Source organism: Onychostruthus taczanowskii, unplaced genomic scaffold (assembly GCF_017590055.1).
Source record: "Onychostruthus taczanowskii isolate IOZ18803 unplaced genomic scaffold, ASM1759005v1 scaffold174, whole genome shotgun sequence".
NCBI lineage: Eukaryota > Metazoa > Chordata > Aves > Passeriformes > Passeridae > Onychostruthus > Onychostruthus taczanowskii.
The window spans coordinates 329,375-346,742 of record NW_024498951.1 but is presented as its reverse complement, the minus strand read 5'-3'; the positions used below and the strand labels follow the sequence as shown (position 1 = coordinate 346,742).

Genomic DNA, 17,368 nt, shown 5'->3' with positions numbered 1-17,368 from the left:
AAAGAGCCATCTATTGGCTACCATCCTATCCAGTGACTCCTGGGTATGACACATCATACAGCAGTCTGCTGAAGCATGGAATTCACGTGATTTTCAACTTCTCCACAGTCAACTTGCATATTTTTATCATCCACTCTCTGGCAGCCTGGGGGAGAGAAGTATGTTGCATTTGTAGTTGTGAGGAAGGGTGGGAGTGAGGGCACATGAGAAGCTGAGATCCCTGTGGTTGAGTGACTGTGTACATGGGACAGCTACAGCATTGTTGAGCTAAACAATGAGACATTCCACAGTTTAAAAAACAAAATACAAAAATAATGAGAAAACAGGGTGTGTTTTCTGGGGGTGTAGATTTTTTTCCCCAATTAGAGGGGGAAACCATTTTTATTATGTGCAATCATGATAGTAATTTCTACAGTCCAAGAATCAAGCACAATTACATCAATTATATTACTGTTCAGTTATTTCAGGCATCCATACAACAATCCTACAGCAACATTTTGGACTTCAAACTGCTGTATGCCTAAGCCTGTCAAGTCAAGTGACTGTGAGCACAGCAGGAGACAAGTGGCCACATATGGCACCTGAGAAGGGACAGACCTCTCCTTCTAGTTCAGAAAGGGTTTACCCACCCACACTTGCTTTTAGAAAGCTGTTGGATTCTAAGAATTTATTATCTGGGTGGGTTGTTCCCTGCCTTTGCTTGCACTGCCTTCTGCAAGAGCCACATGATGCTTGGCTGAGGAGGGGCATTCAGGAGTTGGACTTTGAAGGTAGTCTGGGCTTCTCATTTTATCCTGCCATGCAGCCGGCTGTAAAGCAAGGTGCCTTGGCTGATGAGGAATTCCTGCTTTCTCTTGAGCCATTGTCAGCAGCTGCACTTCCCCAAAGCAGCACAGGGCACAGGTACCAGCTGTGCCTCTAGGCCACAGGGCACACGGACACAAGGGCAGCAGGGACCAGCTGGAGGAAGCTGGAAGAAAATATGAAAGGCAACAGAAACCACCAAGCCTTCACAGTGCTGCTTCTCACCCACAGGCATCCTGGCTCCACTAGCAATGCTACCAAAGAAAAAAAGGGAATGCTTATGGCATCTAACAGGAGGGGGAAGAAGCAGGGAGAGCAGCATTCAAAGTGTTTCCAGCAGACAAAACCTATCAGGTCTGGAAAGACCTAGACAGGAGGTGGTTTGCTGTGGTGCAAATAAAGTTGAGCAAAGGGAATGTAACCACAGGGCCAGAAAAGAGCTTACTAGTTCTGCTGCAGTAGTATGCCAAACACTTCAAAAACTTCCAAAATAAAAAATACCTTACTCATATTCCACCACAAGTAAGGCAACATATGAGGGCACATCCTGTTGGGATGGTTTGGTACCTGTATCCAAGGCAAACTGTCTTTTCTTTTTCTTTTTAAGAAAGAAGTGTAATTTTTTTATCCAGGACCTGCACTGTCTTCCCATCCTCTGCTCAGCTATATCCCAGAGCAAATCTATCACAGGCTGGTAACCCAGCTGCTAAAACCTGCAGAAACAGCTCATTCGTGACACACTTGGCACCAATATCCCAAGCCTAACCTTTCCTCTGTCCCGTGCAGTGGGAGCTGGAGTCAGCAACGTCCAGAGTCCAACATTAAACCCTACCAGCCCAACAGAAGGAGAGTAGGGCTGTGGCAGACCTGTTTTGCACTGTGGGGTGGGCAGTGGTGCAGCATGTGGTGAAACAAAGGTCGTCTCCAAAACACAGAGAAATAAACAAGCTAGATGGGAACTTAAGGTCCCACCACAGAGTCCCCTCGGATGGGAAGGATAAGTTGTTCCCACGAGGAGTCTTTCTGGTCCTGGCTGAGTCCGTGCATGAGGGGAGCTACGGGAGACGGTCAGTGTTTAACCCCGGGTAAGCACCACTCTCGTCGCTGAGCCTTCCGCGCTGCAGAAGGGAACGCAGCCCACAGAGAAACGGCGCCACTCCGTGCTTTTGGTGGTGGGAAGCAAAACAACAAGGGAAAAAAAAAAAAAAGGAACAAGTATTCCCGTGATTTATTCCCGCCTTCCAGCTTTGCAGCAGCCCCACTCTGCCCGCATTACGGGCAACACCAGCTCCCTTTCTCGTAAGGCGAGCAAAACGCCGCGTCAGGCAGGGCCGCCTGTCAGGCAGGGCCGCTCCTCGGGGGGACGCGGGGGGGGGCAGGCCAAGCACTTCCTGCTCATCGTTACACAGCACTTTTCCAACCTTCCAGGGCTCCCCTTTCTTCCGCTGCTGCTGCCGGTTCCCCCTGGCAGCCGGCAGGGACGCACTCTGCCCACCGGCCGGAGCTGCGGGCGCGGCTGCGCTCGGCGCGCACCCCTCTCCACCTCCCCGCAGCGGGGCCCCCGGCGACCCCGGGCCCCAGCGGCGCCGTGGGCGGGGGCGCGCGGGGAGCGGCAGGAGGCGGGGCGGGTGTTGCGCATGCGCAGCGCGGCGGGGCGCTGGGCATAAAAAGGGCGGCCGCGGCGGCGCGGGAGAAGCGCTGGGACGGCGGGAGGCGGAGGAGGTTAACCGAGCTGAGTGCGGGGACGAGGCCCTTGGTTCCTTGCCTTTACGCCACCGACCCTCCTTTCCCAGCCGTCGCCGCTATGGTGAAGACCGTGGGCAGCCTGGTGAGTCCGATGGGCGAGGCGGCCATGTCCTTTCGCCGTGAGGCGAGTGGGATGAGCATCACTCCCCGGCGGGCGGGCGAACGGGAGGGGAGCGCTGCCGGGGGCAGCTTGGCGGGGCGGGGACGGTGCTCGGGCTGCCCTGGGCTCTCGAGAGGCCTTGGCCTGCGGGAGATGGCGGGTGCGAGCCCGTGTGCTGCCCGGGCAGGCGGAGCCTGCTTCGCCCATGCGGCGGGAACGGGGGAAGCCGCGCCGAGGGCTCGGCCAGACCAGAGCGGGGGAACAAAAAACTGCGCGACCTGAGGCTCCGGGGAGCCGCAGTGAGCAGGGAGGTGATGCAATTTCACGTTATGATGGCTTGTTGCTCGTCGCACTTCTAAAGCCTTAAGGAAAAGGTTTCGTTTCTCAAGCGGACAGCAGGGTACTACAGCGAGAGGAGGAGAGGACACAGTCTCAAGCTGCGTCAGGGGACATTTAGGTTGGACATTAGGAGAAATTTCTTAAACGATAGGGTGATTAGGCGTTGGAATGGGCTTCACAGGGAGGTGGTTGAGTCACCGTCCTCGCAGATGTTTAAAGAACTGGACGTGGCACTGAGTGCCATGGTGTGGTTGACTGTGTCGAGTTGCGTCACAGCTTGGACTCCACGATCTGGGAGGTCTTTTCCAGCCTAACTGATTTTGCGATTCAGCACCTGAATTTAGCAGTCCTGATTTGCCTTATGTGCTGCTAGTGTGTAGGGAGACCAGGTGGCTTTCTTAGAGTTTGGCCTAAGTTCTGTTGCATTTCTGGGCAGGACATCATGGAAAAGTTTATCCATTCTTGACTTGAAAGGAGCTGCTAGAGCCCATTCCCCATACTTAAACAGCAGGAGTTGCTGGCATAAGAAGTCTTTCCCTTGTGATGGTGCTGCCTGACATATTCACAACCCTAATGCAGTACATCACTGGATGGTTATGTGAATACAAACACATCTGTGGCTCTGAGATACAAAATAGAAATAAAGCCTAGACCAACACATGGAGAATACCCTGCTGGTGATGAAATAGCATGTGGTCTTGTGCACAGCAGCTGATGTGGTTGATAGACAACAATAGAGTATTTGTTAGCTGTAACTTGGGAACCCAAGTCTGAAAAAATATACTCCATGCAAACTTAACAAGTTCTTCATTTCAAGAAAAATCCTGTTGGACTATTCTCACCTTTTTGAACTTGAAATTCGGTGCCGGTATCATTTTAATCTCATTCTGAGGCATCTGCTAGTGATGGTGTGTGGGCATCCTGTAAGGCCCCAAAAAGTCACTCAGCAAGGTCTTTAACAGGGCTTACAGCTGTTCTTGTACTCTGAGTTAGACATGGGAGAAATACTGTCAAGATATTCTCAAGAGGTCAAAACAACAAAAAAGACTTTGGCAAAACATTCCGTGCAACATTCAGTCAAACTAAAACACTTCTCAAAGCTTTAGCTTAGCCCATTCAACTTACCAAACTCTAAACCTGTTTGATTTCAAGTTACTCAGAAATTCTGAGAAGATAGAATTAGAAACAGAAAAAGACAGAAAAGACATTAAAAAGGGCACATATAGCTACTAACTGCTGTGTCCCAGCGGTGTTCAGCTGATAGAAATTCCAAGAGGAGGTAGGGTCAAGACATATGCTAGCAGTGTTTGGCCTTAAATACCGCTTGCCTCCAGTGCGCCCATGATTGGTGGACACTGTGTCTGGGATACAGGCTCTAGGGATGGGGGGTGTGCGGCAGTGCAGTGCTTCACCAGAGCAAGGCCTGACCTGCCCCTTCCGCCATGCATCTGCACATCAAATTGTTTCGAGACCTCGGTCTTTCCAGTCTCTCACACATCCAAGTTTGTTTTCTAGGCTGTGCTCTTCTACAATCAGTTCACTTTATAAACAAAGGGCATGTCAGACCTCTCCCACTGGACTGCAAAAGTGTTGGGATCTGATACATAAATATACAAACTAACACTTGTGACCACAGCTCGAAAACCTGTGAATGCGGGAAGATTCTTAAGAGGAATGAAATGTCTTACCATTCAGGTCCTGGAGAGAATGGTGTGTGAATGCAACCTGGAATTGTTGTTCTCCTTTGTATCTCTTCCCCCTTCTCTGTTTATGGTGGCACAGAAGGGGCAAACTTTTGGTGTAAGGGTCGAGGATTTTGTTACACACAGGAACAAATTAAACATTCCAAGTCAAGCCTGGTTCTGGAGGAGCTCTAAGTTAGCTAGGCTTCCACTATGCTCCTAGCTACGAGCATTGTTTCATAGTCTGCTGTAGTTAAAGCGAACTTTGGTTACACATTCGTGGAGAGTGTGAACTCAACAGTCATGCTGACAACAGCATTTTAACGTCAGTGACACCCAGAGTATTCAAGCACAGTGCAGCTGGGATTTCTGGATTAATTCTGGTTTTCAGTAAAGCAGGTTTGTATTCTTCTCTGATACAAAGAGGAAAACCCGTTCTTGCACTGTCTGCAAGAGCTTCTATGAGTGAGAGCTAGGTAGAGGTGGCCCTTTTCCCTGCACACCTCTTCAGAAACAGACTAGCTTCTAAGAATGCTTGACTGATCCCTCTGTAGCACCTGCTATAGCACAGAGGGAGCTGTATTGGTCGTTTTTTAGTAGTCTTGAGATGAGTGACCAGTGTAACTTGTAAGAAGGACATACTGCCTTTTGTAGCCAGAGCTAATGGGGTGTATAAACTTAAAAAGGTGATGCTGCCAAAGCTTTCCTCTTTATTCTAGCTGCCTCTTTTGTTATTTAAGTTAAAGAAAATGCTGAAAAATTGCAGCTTTTGCTGTAAGCAATAATTTTAGAAGGGGCATGTGCTAGGGAGTTCAGGTAGTTGAACCTTTGCTTTCCTTATGCTAGCTTCTGTATTTAAAAAACCTAACTAAATTACATAGTAACCATTGGCAGTCAGCCCATCACTGAGCAAGTTCAAGGGTGACTTGATATGTGTTGAAAATAATGCTTACAACCAAGCTTTAATCAAATATGCCAGATAGTGTGGACCTGTATTATCTGTTGCTGAGAGCAGCACCTCCTTTCAGCACCATCTGAAGGAGACCAGCAGCACTACCTGGTGCTGGGAACCTCTGAGGCACTAGAGGCTTTCATTATTAGAGCTTCTTACTTGGCCTTTATAACTAGTCTGTTTCTGAAGAGGTGTGCAGGGAAAAGGGCCACCTCTACCTAGCTCTCACTCATAGAAGCTCTTGCAGACGGTGCAAGAATGGGTTTTCCCCTTTGTATCAGAGTAGATGCCTTCTACCAATGTGTTTGTTGAAGGTAGCATGCCCTTTTCTGTTGGACAACAATACAAGTAAAATGAGGGCTTGTGTGTGCTCAGAGAGATTGTAGTTGACCAATAAATAAATAAATAACCAACAAAAACACCACCACCACAAAGAACAAACCAATATTGACCAGCATGCTAGCTGAGGTTTCCCCCTGCTACCTGGAGAAAATGCTATTTAACAAAGCTCTAAGATCCTTTCAAAGCATAACAAATAGTCTTGTAACGCGAGGTTCCTCTTCTGGAAATTTTAGTTTTTCATAAAAATTCTTGTCACTTTACAGTTAACATGAAAGACAACTAGTGAAGTCAGTTGGACTGGTCAAGCAGCTTGTTTTTTGTTATACCCTGATACTGTCTTCCTTCCTCCAGGGAAATTAAGCTCACTAGAAAAACTTTCAGAACTTCTCACTAGTTCAATATTTTTTAACTTGCATGGGTAACACCTTTGAACCCAGCATCTCATTTCACTGTCCCACAGCAATTTTAGTAGATAGTAGAGATGATTTGCAGGGTGACACCTGATTTGTAGTCAGAACCGGGTCACCAGTGGTGAATGGTATCTGTGGCCAGCTGTAATTATGATGCTGTCCCACTTTCTCTTTGTTCTGTGCAATAGCAAACCTCAGGTGTGTGGCATATGATGAATGCATTCCAAGGCTGGCTTCCTTTTACAGAATACAGTAATTATGCAGCTGGACAGGAGACTTAGGGGTTAAAATAGGATGGTCTAACTGGCAGCTGTGGGAAGTGGATTCAATAGAGTGGTGATGTTACAGTGCAGAGGTCTGAGAAGCTATACCAAAAATCAGTAGCAGGATTTCAAGGCCAAAAGGAGTTAAGCCTGACTGAGGAACTTGTAAGTACTGTGAGGGACCAGCAAGCGTGGGTTGCTGTGTACAGGGACATATAAACATTGTTTGTGGGAATGGGTGCAGGAATGCATACTATGTCAGTACAGGAGTAGGGGAGCCTACGGAGACAGAAAACTTAACTGTCCCTGGCTCTTTCAGAGTGAGAGTAGGTGGTGTGGAGTGTTACTACTGATCTTCTTATAGCAGAGTAGACTGTGACTGTCCAAGATGCAAGGATAGAAAAATCAACATGGATGCTGTGCCTCTGAAGAGAGCTATGTGGGGAGGGGAAAAGTCTGTTAACAGAGAGATGTAATGCTGAGTGTATTTGAAGTTACAGGAAGCTGTGAAGATTTTCACCCAGGATTATGCATAGATAAGAATGCTCATGCAGGATCTCTGCTTGCTTGTTAAATATATTCATGTCCAGTTTGACTTTGGCTCCTCAACTGTGTGACATTCTTTAGCTTACTAGAGTCGAGTGGCAACTTATTCTGGCTGATTGCAGAAGCAGGTATTAATTAGTTAACCCTGCACTGCAAAACCAACCCCTGTGTACATCTGGCAGTCACCGTACTGCTTTCAGTCAGCTGTTGCTGACAGGATTCCAGTGCTTTGCTCCATTAAGCTGGGGGGGACTAAAGCAGCTGTCTTTTGAAGTTTATACTAACAGCTCTCCGAAGCTTGATCGCCAAGACAACCAAGTTGAAAATTATTGAAGTGGCTTGTTCTTTCTTTGACACAGACAGTATCAGAAAGTAGATGATCAGCACTTTCTGCTTCTGAGATACTTGTTTGCCTTTTGCTAGCATGCAAGTATTTATTGCTTTTAAAGTCTGTCAGTTCTGTTAAAGCAGTCACTTTTTGACCAGCAAAAATGAGTAATGGCATGTAAGATGTTTAGTTCCAAGAAATATTGTCCAGAGATGATCCGTGTCACTAAGTTCAACACAGACTTGAAGACTCAGAATAAGTATTGGGTGTTTACTTGTGTAGTCTGTATGTGTAGCATTGCTTTTGGCTAATGATGTCAAATGTGGGTTCACTTGGAAAAATAACTATCCTATGAAGTTGCTTCCAAAAACATGCTTTAGAGTAAAACACACAGAATCATTTTAATGCTAGCCATTGATTGGAAAAGTCACCAGAGTGGATGACTGTAAAAAGGTTTGTGTCTGTCCTTTCCAAATTCTGCAGAGGCAAGTCTGTCCCAGACAAAGATGAAAGTGTTACTGCCAAGACAGAAATGAGAATATGGATTATAAGAAACTCTAAGGATCATATTTTGGGGATAATGCAGAGCTGTCAGAGTTGAGCATCATAACTAGAGAATTTCTAGCTTGTTTCCACAATTCAGTGAGTTTGACTGAGCGTTGTGGTGCTTTCTAATTGGTGAGACATAAGACACTGACTGTTGCTAGCACCAGTGTAAACAATTCATACTGAAGCACTTCCATGATGGTACAAATAACCCAGTTAAGTGTTTAAGACTTGCCATAATGATTAGTGTGTTAGGTCTGAGAGCAAGCCAGCATTGGGATTAGTCTTATATCATTTAGGAAAGGAGGTGGAAATAATCAATATGTTAATTTTTTATTTTTCTTTTTTTTTTTTTAGGTTGAATTTGAGGCAGAACTGAAATCTGCTGGTGAGAAGCTTTTAGTAGTTGATTTCTCTGCCACATGGTGTGGACCATGCAAAATGATCAAGCCCTTTTTCCACGTACGTAGTATTTCTGGGTTTATTTCTCCATTAAATTGTGTATAAATGTTTGTGTTGCTTGACAATAACATTGAGGAAAGTTCCTTTTGCCTTATGTGATTGCCAGCATTTTCTGGAAAAGTGAGAAGTTGCAGAAGTATCTATTTTTAAGATTACCAAGTGGAATAGACTGACCATTGATATAGCTGGGAACTAATATGAGGTTTAGCTTTTGTCCTGGTGCTTACATGTATTTTAGGTACATGCAGACCACCAGTTGCATTGCAACCTTCTGTACGTGGTTAATGTAACTTCTCCAGCTGTGTTTAGGTGGCCGTGTTATCTCCTGATATGGTATGAGTAGCTGTAGCATCTTTTGGTGATCAGCTGACGGCTGCTAGAGAAGGCCTTCCACCTATGTCTTAAGATATTTGAGTCTTTGTGGGGAAAACATGTTTCCACAGACTCCTCCAGAAACAGTCCGCAGCAGTAAAGAAAATTTTTGCTCTGATAGTAAAATAGCTGCTTTAAGATAACAAAGCATGTTTCACTAGCAGTTTAAGCAGCAGCAGCCTTTCAATTTATACGAATGCATCTTTTCAGGAAGCTTTCCTGGAACACTGTAACTGCATAGTTCTTTTTATTTCTTTTTAGAGTTTGTGTGAGAAGTATGGTGATGTGATATTCATAGAAATCGATGTGGATGATGCCCAGGTAAGGTCTGAGGTGGTCCTGAGGGAGGACAGCTAAGGATTTCCTTGCAAGTGACAGACAAGAATTCAAAATATCTTCACATATTTTGAATTAAAATCTGAAACAAAACAAGAGTTTACTTCAACTTAAAATTGAAACACAGGGATTTAGCTGGAAAGAATTTTTTTTGCAAGGAACACCTGAACAGAACAAACTGCCTTGGTTATCAGCACTCTTGAAGTCCTATGGCATATGTTAGATAACTCAGAAGCAATGATCCTTTACTTTGGGAGGGAGCGTTAGTCTGAGGTCTTAAGCTGCTTTGATGCAATCTTCCTTAAACCTAATGGTTCATAACCTACTGATCTGTCTGGTCTCTCCACTGCTCTTGGCACTGTTTCCTCTTTCATTAAAAATGAAATTAAGTCTTGAATTAAGTGCAATATAATGTCTGCTGTATTGCAGTTTCAACATTGTCAAACAGGTACTTGGAAAATATCACATGGAAGTCCAAGAGTTGCCATAGGGCTTTTGAGCCTTACAAGCAGACATCTCTTTTGATACAGAAGTCTGTTTTTTTCCAAACAGAGTACGGTTTTGCTGTTGCATGAATTAAATGTTGGAAAAGGGATCTTTAAGGCTTACTCCAGGGAGATGTTAACACTGCACTGGTTTTGCTAGTGATGAACTAGCAGAAGTTCTCTTGCTTTATCTTGAGCAGAATGGCTTTACCCTGTCACCTAAACAGAAGTCAGCTAGAGTGGGTTCTAAATTTAACATCCTTAAGAATGCCCAGTTGAAGATGGTTTTTTATCTCTTCCAGGATGTTGCTTCACACTGTGATGTGAAGTGCATGCCAACGTTCCAGTTCTACAAGAATGGAAAGAAGGTAGGCTCTGCCTTTTTGGAAATGGAGCAGGCAAGCTAAAGACTTGAAAGAAGATGGGGAGTGTTGGACTACTTAGTCTACATTCTCTTGATTATGTCTCTATGGTACCACTAGCATTAAGACACTCCTGAGAGCAAGCAAGTTCATCTTCGCACCACAGCAAATGTAACCAGCAGTTAACTGGTGATGCAAACTGTGTTGTTCACAGGTAGTGAACAGAGTTAGTTACAGGTCAATCTTACAGACAATATAATGAGAGACAGTGGGGTGTGATGTCTGTGTTAAGACTGCTGGTCTATCTGCCTAGCACCCTGCCTTTTACTTGGCCAGTGTTTGCTATCTGCATGCAGCTTGTGTTGAAACAGAGAAATGACTATAGGTGCCTATGGAATCCTGCCCAAACAGGAGTCTCTAACCTGGTTGAGGTTATATACAACCAACTGTTTAGTTTATTTCACAGAGAGGCTGCATAACCTTTGAAGTACAGGTCCTGTCCCTGTTTAAGGACTGAGCAGACCTCTTTTGTCTGCTCTGCCAAGAGATGGATGAGGTGAGATGCAGATTGTGCTCTGACAGCACAGTGGGCTGCCTGGGAAGGGTAGTTTGAGTACTTCTCTGCCCGAACTTGCTGAGCTGAATGTCCTTTTAGTTTGCTAAGCAAGCTGAAGGTAGGCTTGTCTAAAGAAAAACAGTGCTTTGGGTGTAAATTTCATGGCTGAAGGCAATGGAATTGCACCTTGGATAGCTGAGTGTCACAGGTAGGGTGACTTTCAGTTCAGTATGGGGTCAGTACGAACCTTTGACATTTCTGTTAGGGTGACCTTCTGCAACTTCATGATGTCATTGGAAGAAATGTGATTACAGTGTGACAGTCAATGTGTGGCTCTTTGTATCAAGCAAGCAATTTCACAGCCTGTTAGTGTAGTCTGCTCTCTGCCTTCCACCCCTGTAGATACAGGAAGACAGAGCTGTTGTTTTTGAGACAGCAGGTGAATGTTGCCTCTATCTTTCTGCTCTCTAAGTTGCAAGATCAGTTTTCACAGGAGAAGCCAGGCACAGTGGTAGGTCATTTGGAACAGTCCTTCTAGAATTTGATTGGTAGGGTCCTGAGAACTCAAGGTGACTTTGAGCTACCTCTGATATGTGGGGACCTTCAGAGTCTCTTCAGGCCTCTTTTTGAGTCTTACATAATTTTGATCCAGGATTAATGGTAGCCTGGAAGTGAAGTTTGATAGTCTTCTTTCTCAACTTTTGCATGAGTTGAATTGAGTGGGAAATAAATATATGAACATCTGCAAAATATTGTGTTTTGAGAGTGGGGAAAATTTTAGTTTTTAGCAGAGCTGAGTAGGTGTGTATGTGACTGGATGCTATGCAACTAATGTTAAGAAGCATTGAATGCAGGAGTTCTAAAGATCAATCTCTCTTTACAGGTGCAGGAGTTCTCTGGGGCCAATAAAGAGAAGCTGGAAGAGACCATTAAAAGTCTGGTCTAATCTCCAGCCATGAAGATATTGAAGTGTGACTGCTTTGGCTAAATTACAGCCTGCAACTTTTCTACTTAAAAAAAAAAAAATAAACAAGCTAGCTAGATTAAATGGTGCAAACTATCTTCTTGGTCCACATATATGAGTAAAATAAAGTATAAACTCTTCACTTTTGGATATTGCTGTGTGTTTTAACAAAAAGCTTAAAAATTTTATAATGTCAGGTGAGTGTCAGGTTTTGCTGTGTTAAAACAGTACTGTCTGTATACAAAGACTTCTCAAAGGCAACCTCGTCTGTTGCTGGCTTGGGATCCATGACAGTTGCTTTAGGAGGAGTCTGCTGCCACCCTACTCAGATGGTAGTCACTATGCCATAATCTAGTTTACAAATACCAAAAGAGGAGGTAGAGAAAAGAGGGTAGTCACTGGGTGGAATAGTTTTCTTTCATTACATCTTTTTACTTAAAGGATTTTTAAAATGTTTCAAGCTGCATTTTAGAGTTCAAAGCTAAGACTTGTCGTTCCAGAGCATTATACCAATCCTACCATGGAAGTGCAAGGTGGGACTTGGACTTGCTGTCTTTTTGCCTTTTCAATTTGCCTTGCCATTTGTATGTGTACCTTCTGGTACTATTAGTAAACAAGTGTGTTTAGTCTGAGTTGGCCTGCTTTGTTCCTAGGCAGTAGTCTGGAACAAATGACTGAAGAAGTAAAACTTGTAATGTCTTATGGTCAAGAGAATTTTAGATTTATGTACTCGTGTAATTTTCATTTGATTGCACTGTTGCACTCTCAGAACATTTGACACTGTTTTGGACAGTAAACTGGGACTCTGTGGTCCTCCAGTCTTGAATAAGGCTGTCTAGATGAATGCTAGCCTTTTTATACCTGCCATTTATCTGCTCTTGGCACTGTAACCAAGGGGAACAGTGTTTTTCCACTGTATCAAAATGGCTTCCTTGCTGGCTTGGATGTTGTCCTGTACATGAACTCAGTGAAGAAGGGAGCAGGGCTGTAGCTAGCAGTGAGTACAGCTGAGTGAGCTGTGCTGCTCACTGAGTATCACTTGTGGAAAAGCTAGACTTCCTGCTGCTTATGCAGACAATGTGGAATGAATGAGCCTCTTGTCTTTGTGGTAGGAAACTCACCCATGACTCAGCCTTACACTCACTTCACAAGCATGCATGAATTTCTTGATGACTCTGGAGGACTGGGGGCCTTGGACAGCTTAATGTATATGTTCCTAATCTGAAACAAGATTTTTCTAGTCCAATAAGTGGCCACACCCTTTACTTGAGAGTGAGCTATCAAGGCTCTTCTTGGATATAAGTTCTGAGTTGTGATTATGCAATGAGAAGAACATGGAAAATATTTTCCATGTAGTTCTGGCTATTTGACTAAGAGAAGTGCAGCTGCATGTTTGAAGTGTTCAAAGGTAAATGGGAAATCACTGCCCCAAGTGGTGCCAGGGACAGACTTGTGAGGAGAGAATATAATGAAGCTGTAGTAAGAATGCACTATGAACACACACTATCTGCAGACAAGCGTTGCTTTTGAAAGCAGTTTCTGCATGGCCTACTTCTTTCCTTTGGGCAGTAACTGAGCAAGAAAGGTTTAAAAAATTCCTGCTGAAAGTTCCAGATGAAGTTCAGTAAGAGGCCCTGGCATCCCACTTCATCCTTAAGAAATAATAATGAGGTGTGCTGCAACATACAGTATTTCTGCTGAGGCAAGACCAGACCAGGTTGTGGCAGAGGAAAGGTGCAGCCTGTGGTGCTTTGCTACTTATGTGTTGAGTTTAACTTAATACTTTGTTTAGTTTTTTAATAAAATGCTACTCTGCAGTAGCCTTGGACAATCCAGGTGACAGTGACTGGAAATGCAAGACGTGATTGGGAAGACCAGAATAGCTGGAATACTTCTTGTGCTGAAGAAAGGGGTGCAAAGCAGTTCTTAAAAGGGCAGTGAGTTCAGCTTCCTGTGCTGCAGTATCCTCCCCTCCCAAGAGCTGGTATGTAGGCATACTGTGATGAAAATAACTTGCATAGCCTAATTTGAAATATATTCTTTAAGGCTTGGCTCTTTGAGAAATATGCAGTGAGGATCTCCATGTTAGGTAAACTTTCTCTTTAAAGGAAACAACGCATGGTCCTCAAATGCAAAGTAATGCCAGAATTTGACTGTTTGTAGTTGGTCCTTGTCATTACAGGTGATGGAAAGCAAAGCCTATGCTTTGTTCTGGTTATACATAAGGAGCCTGGTCCTAGAGCACAAGTGCTCCCCTGCTGGGAGGAGAGAACCCTAGTTCAGGATGGGAAGTGGCTTGAATCTTTCAACAGGCAAGGACAGGGTGGGTGTTTCCATCTTTAACCAGCCTAGGTATAGCAAATAAACATTTTGTTCTAAATGGAACGGGTATGAGTATCCTTGCTAAAGCCTAAGGCATATGCTCTCCCAGAAGTATTAAGTAATGATACTTCATAGAGAGCTGGGTAGGTGCATTTTTTTGTTTGGTGTTTTTTTTTTTTTGTGTGTGTGAAGGTGTGAGGCCAGTATTGCTATGTGCCAGGCAGTAGCACAGCATTCACTCTTTCATTAAACTCTGTGGTCTGCTTCTTGCATGAACAGAATTGGCTGCTTTGATCCAGTGATCTGCAAAGATGCCTGTAAGAGGGAGGAGAGTAGATAGCCAACTGACTTGAATGTTTGGTAGACTTGATGTACACAGCAGAAAAAAAAAAACAACATGGAAAGGTTTCTTTTGGGAATAAGGGTTTCAGGAAGAAATTATCCCCTCAGGCAATGACTGCAGTCTGTGTAATTTGGCTATGAAATAGCTGGGATCTGTCCCTTGCTGTCAAACAAGAAAAACAAGATCTTTTAGTCTGCAGGCCTGTTAGGTAGCTTGCTTATAATGGGCTGGCCAACAGGAAGAGTAATGAGAGAGGACTAACATGAAAGGAAAGACCAAGGGATCACAGTGAGTGGGCATGGGAACTGTGCTTAATCAGATTGCAGTGGAATAGTCACACTCCTTACCTCCATCCAGGGGTTCTGAAAGGCCTGTTGTACACTTGGAGAAGTGTATGTCACGCATGTGAGGTGCTTAACCACGCACATGTCTCCCATCTCTTGCTGCAGTCAACCTAACTGCAACTCCAGCTAGCCATCTGCTTTCCCTTCTTTCCTTGACCTGAATGGAGACTTTAATTCCCCTCTGAAATGATTCTAGTAAGAGTATTGGTAATAATTTCAATGTTTAATTTCTTTAACATTAAAACTAGCTGGATCTACCAAGCTAAAAAATTACATATATTTTTTTACCAATGCCAACACACAGCAATAGCAGCTCCTCCGTGTTGTGCTCTATTGACATGCAGCTTTCAGCCACCAAAGGAATTGGCTTGAGGAGCATACTGTTGAAATCCTTGCTGGATTAACTCTGTTGTGCTAGTCCATGGCCCTTGGTGAAGGGTGGGAGAGTCTGACCTGGTGAAGGTGTCTTACAAGATGCTTTTTCTCATATGTTCTTGTTCCTTTCTCGCTACCACTATAGTTTAGAGTTTTTATTTAAACTCTGATATCACAGAGGGCTTGGCTTTGGCCATTGGTTAAGTCCCCTCTGGAGCTGGCTGTCACTGGGTCTATCTGATGTGGTGGCAGCTTCTGGTCTTCACCAGAAGCCACCCCTGCAGCCTCCCCAGCAAAAAAAAACCTGGATAAGAATGAACTGGATGAGTCTGAGAAACATGAAAACACCTGAGGAAATAGTGGAGATGGACATCCACCTGAAATGCAATTTTTCCTCCTACAGTCCAGGTTGGTAGACAGACAAGGTGAGGGAGGCATGGGAGCTGCATGAAGTTCTATTTCTACCTGCAGCTGACAAACAGAAGCTTGTGCCATGCAGAGCACCACAAGGTGGCCACGGCTGTCTGTGGGGTTTATACATGTGTATAACAGGCAGGCTCAGTGAATGCCCTATGCTTGTACCTCTCTGACAGTGCTGGGATGATGGTTATACCTAGAGGTAATGGGCTAGAAGAGAATGCATGGGGGAAGGTGGGCTCCTACTCTCCTGGTGGCACCATCTGCCTGACTTACAGGAATTGGAACATTTGTCATGGATGTAACAGAGGTATAAACAGACTCTAGGGAGTGGTAAAGCTAAGCATTAGAAGGCATAGAAGGAGGAAGAGTTTTAGACTAGGCTTGGGTCATCTCCCCTCTACTTGAATAAATCCATGGCATTTGCTCAGGGAGAAAATGAAGTCTGGTATTTCAACCTTCTTTGTTTCTAGTTCCTTTGAGAGGGACACTTGGGGGAGAGCAAGGACACACACCATGAACAGTACTGCATCTGTTAATCCTGCTGATAAGGGAAACACTGTGGGCAGTTTTAGCAACACTATGCAGGATTGCACCAAAGGAGGCTGAGCCCACACTGAGCTAGTGATGATGGGTTGAGGATAAGGACAGGAGTCATCTCCCTACACTGCAGGTAATGCCCAGCAGCAAGCTAGCCTGTCTGGAGCAGATGGTGAAGGTGAACAATTAAAGTAAGGGATCATAGGAGCAAAATAAAAGCAAAGGATCACAGGTATGGCTTGCTTGCTCCAGTACAGGCAGAGGTGGTGGCAGATTTAAGGTTGGATTTGATCCAGTGGGGGAATAGATCTCACCTCACATGGAAATGGATGCTGTGGCTGGGCTATGGTGTCTCATGATCCTTCCTGTGGGCACTGACTCTGGGGGTATCATGAGAGAAGCTCATCAGGCAGCAGTGGATTCCAGAGATAGCTCCCTGGTTTCAACAACCCACAGCCCTTTGCAACAATTCCCAGTGCTTACAGAGGCCATCTTTGGTGTGGCAGGCCATGGTGAACTCCTCAAGGAGGTACCCACTGTGTCCTGAGCTCAGACAAGTTATTGCCACCAGCCCCAGTTTGATGTTGCTTAGGAAGAGGACATAAGTTGCATATTTATGAGCCTGGAACAACTCCAGAGACTGCTTCATTTTGCACAGGCAAGCATAAGGCATTAAGCAGTTAAACCACTACTCTAGAAAAAACTATATGTATAAATGAAGAGCTATTTAGCCAACAAATTATGAAGCCTGCAGCTGTTTACATTTAAGATAACATAAACTCTTCCTCTTGTTCTCGCTCTCAAATATTACATCCTCAATTAACTGGGATAATAAAGTCTCAAGAATCCCACTGCCAGCCTACTTGTGAACTGTAACTTATATAGTGGCACAAACATGACCATGTGGACTGGAGAAAAACGGCAGAAAAAGACCAGAGATGAGTATCAGATAACCACAGCTGCAAGGTGACTTAAGAATGACCACTGCACCCAGGGCTGAGCTGACACCCTTTCCACCTTTGCAGACACATGCAGCGAAGAACTGCTGTACTGACCTAGCCCCAGGGAAGCCCTTTCAACACCTTCTGACAGCCAGTGGGACCACTGGAGCTCACCCTTTCCCAGCATGCCTTTGAGATCAGCTGCAGAGTGATAATGTTAGAAGAGCGGGTGCCTGGCAGAGTGCTGCTCACTGGCCCCGTGCAGCTGTCAGAGGGCAGGCTGGACTGCCTGCAAGGTACTACCCATGCTCTGCCCCTAAAAACACACAGAGCCATGTACTGGCAGAAAAGCCAATCCCAGCAACACATTGCTGCATCTTTGTTCTAGGCTGGACCTTGGCACCTTGTTAACTTCATTACCCTGGCTGTACTCATAGGATTAGCCTGCTTCACTAGCAGGGCGAAACAGAGAGACCTTCATCCTGCCTTGT

The 17,368-nt window shown here is 44.9% G+C and overlaps 1 protein-coding gene across 1 annotated transcript; it reads left to right on the top strand.

Moving 5' to 3' along the window:
* Positions 1 to 2,412: 2,412 nt before the first annotated feature.
* TXN (thioredoxin) lies at positions 2,413 to 11,737 on the top strand. The gene is made up of 5 exons (XM_041400178.1): positions 2,413 to 2,632; positions 8,416 to 8,520; positions 9,154 to 9,213; positions 10,016 to 10,081; positions 11,515 to 11,737. Exons 1-5 carry the CDS (start codon positions 2,609 to 2,611, stop codon positions 11,575 to 11,577), a joined length of 318 nt encoding a protein of 105 aa, XP_041256112.1. The 5' UTR covers positions 2,413 to 2,608; the 3' UTR covers positions 11,578 to 11,737.
* Positions 11,738 to 17,368: the final 5,631 nt, after the last annotated feature.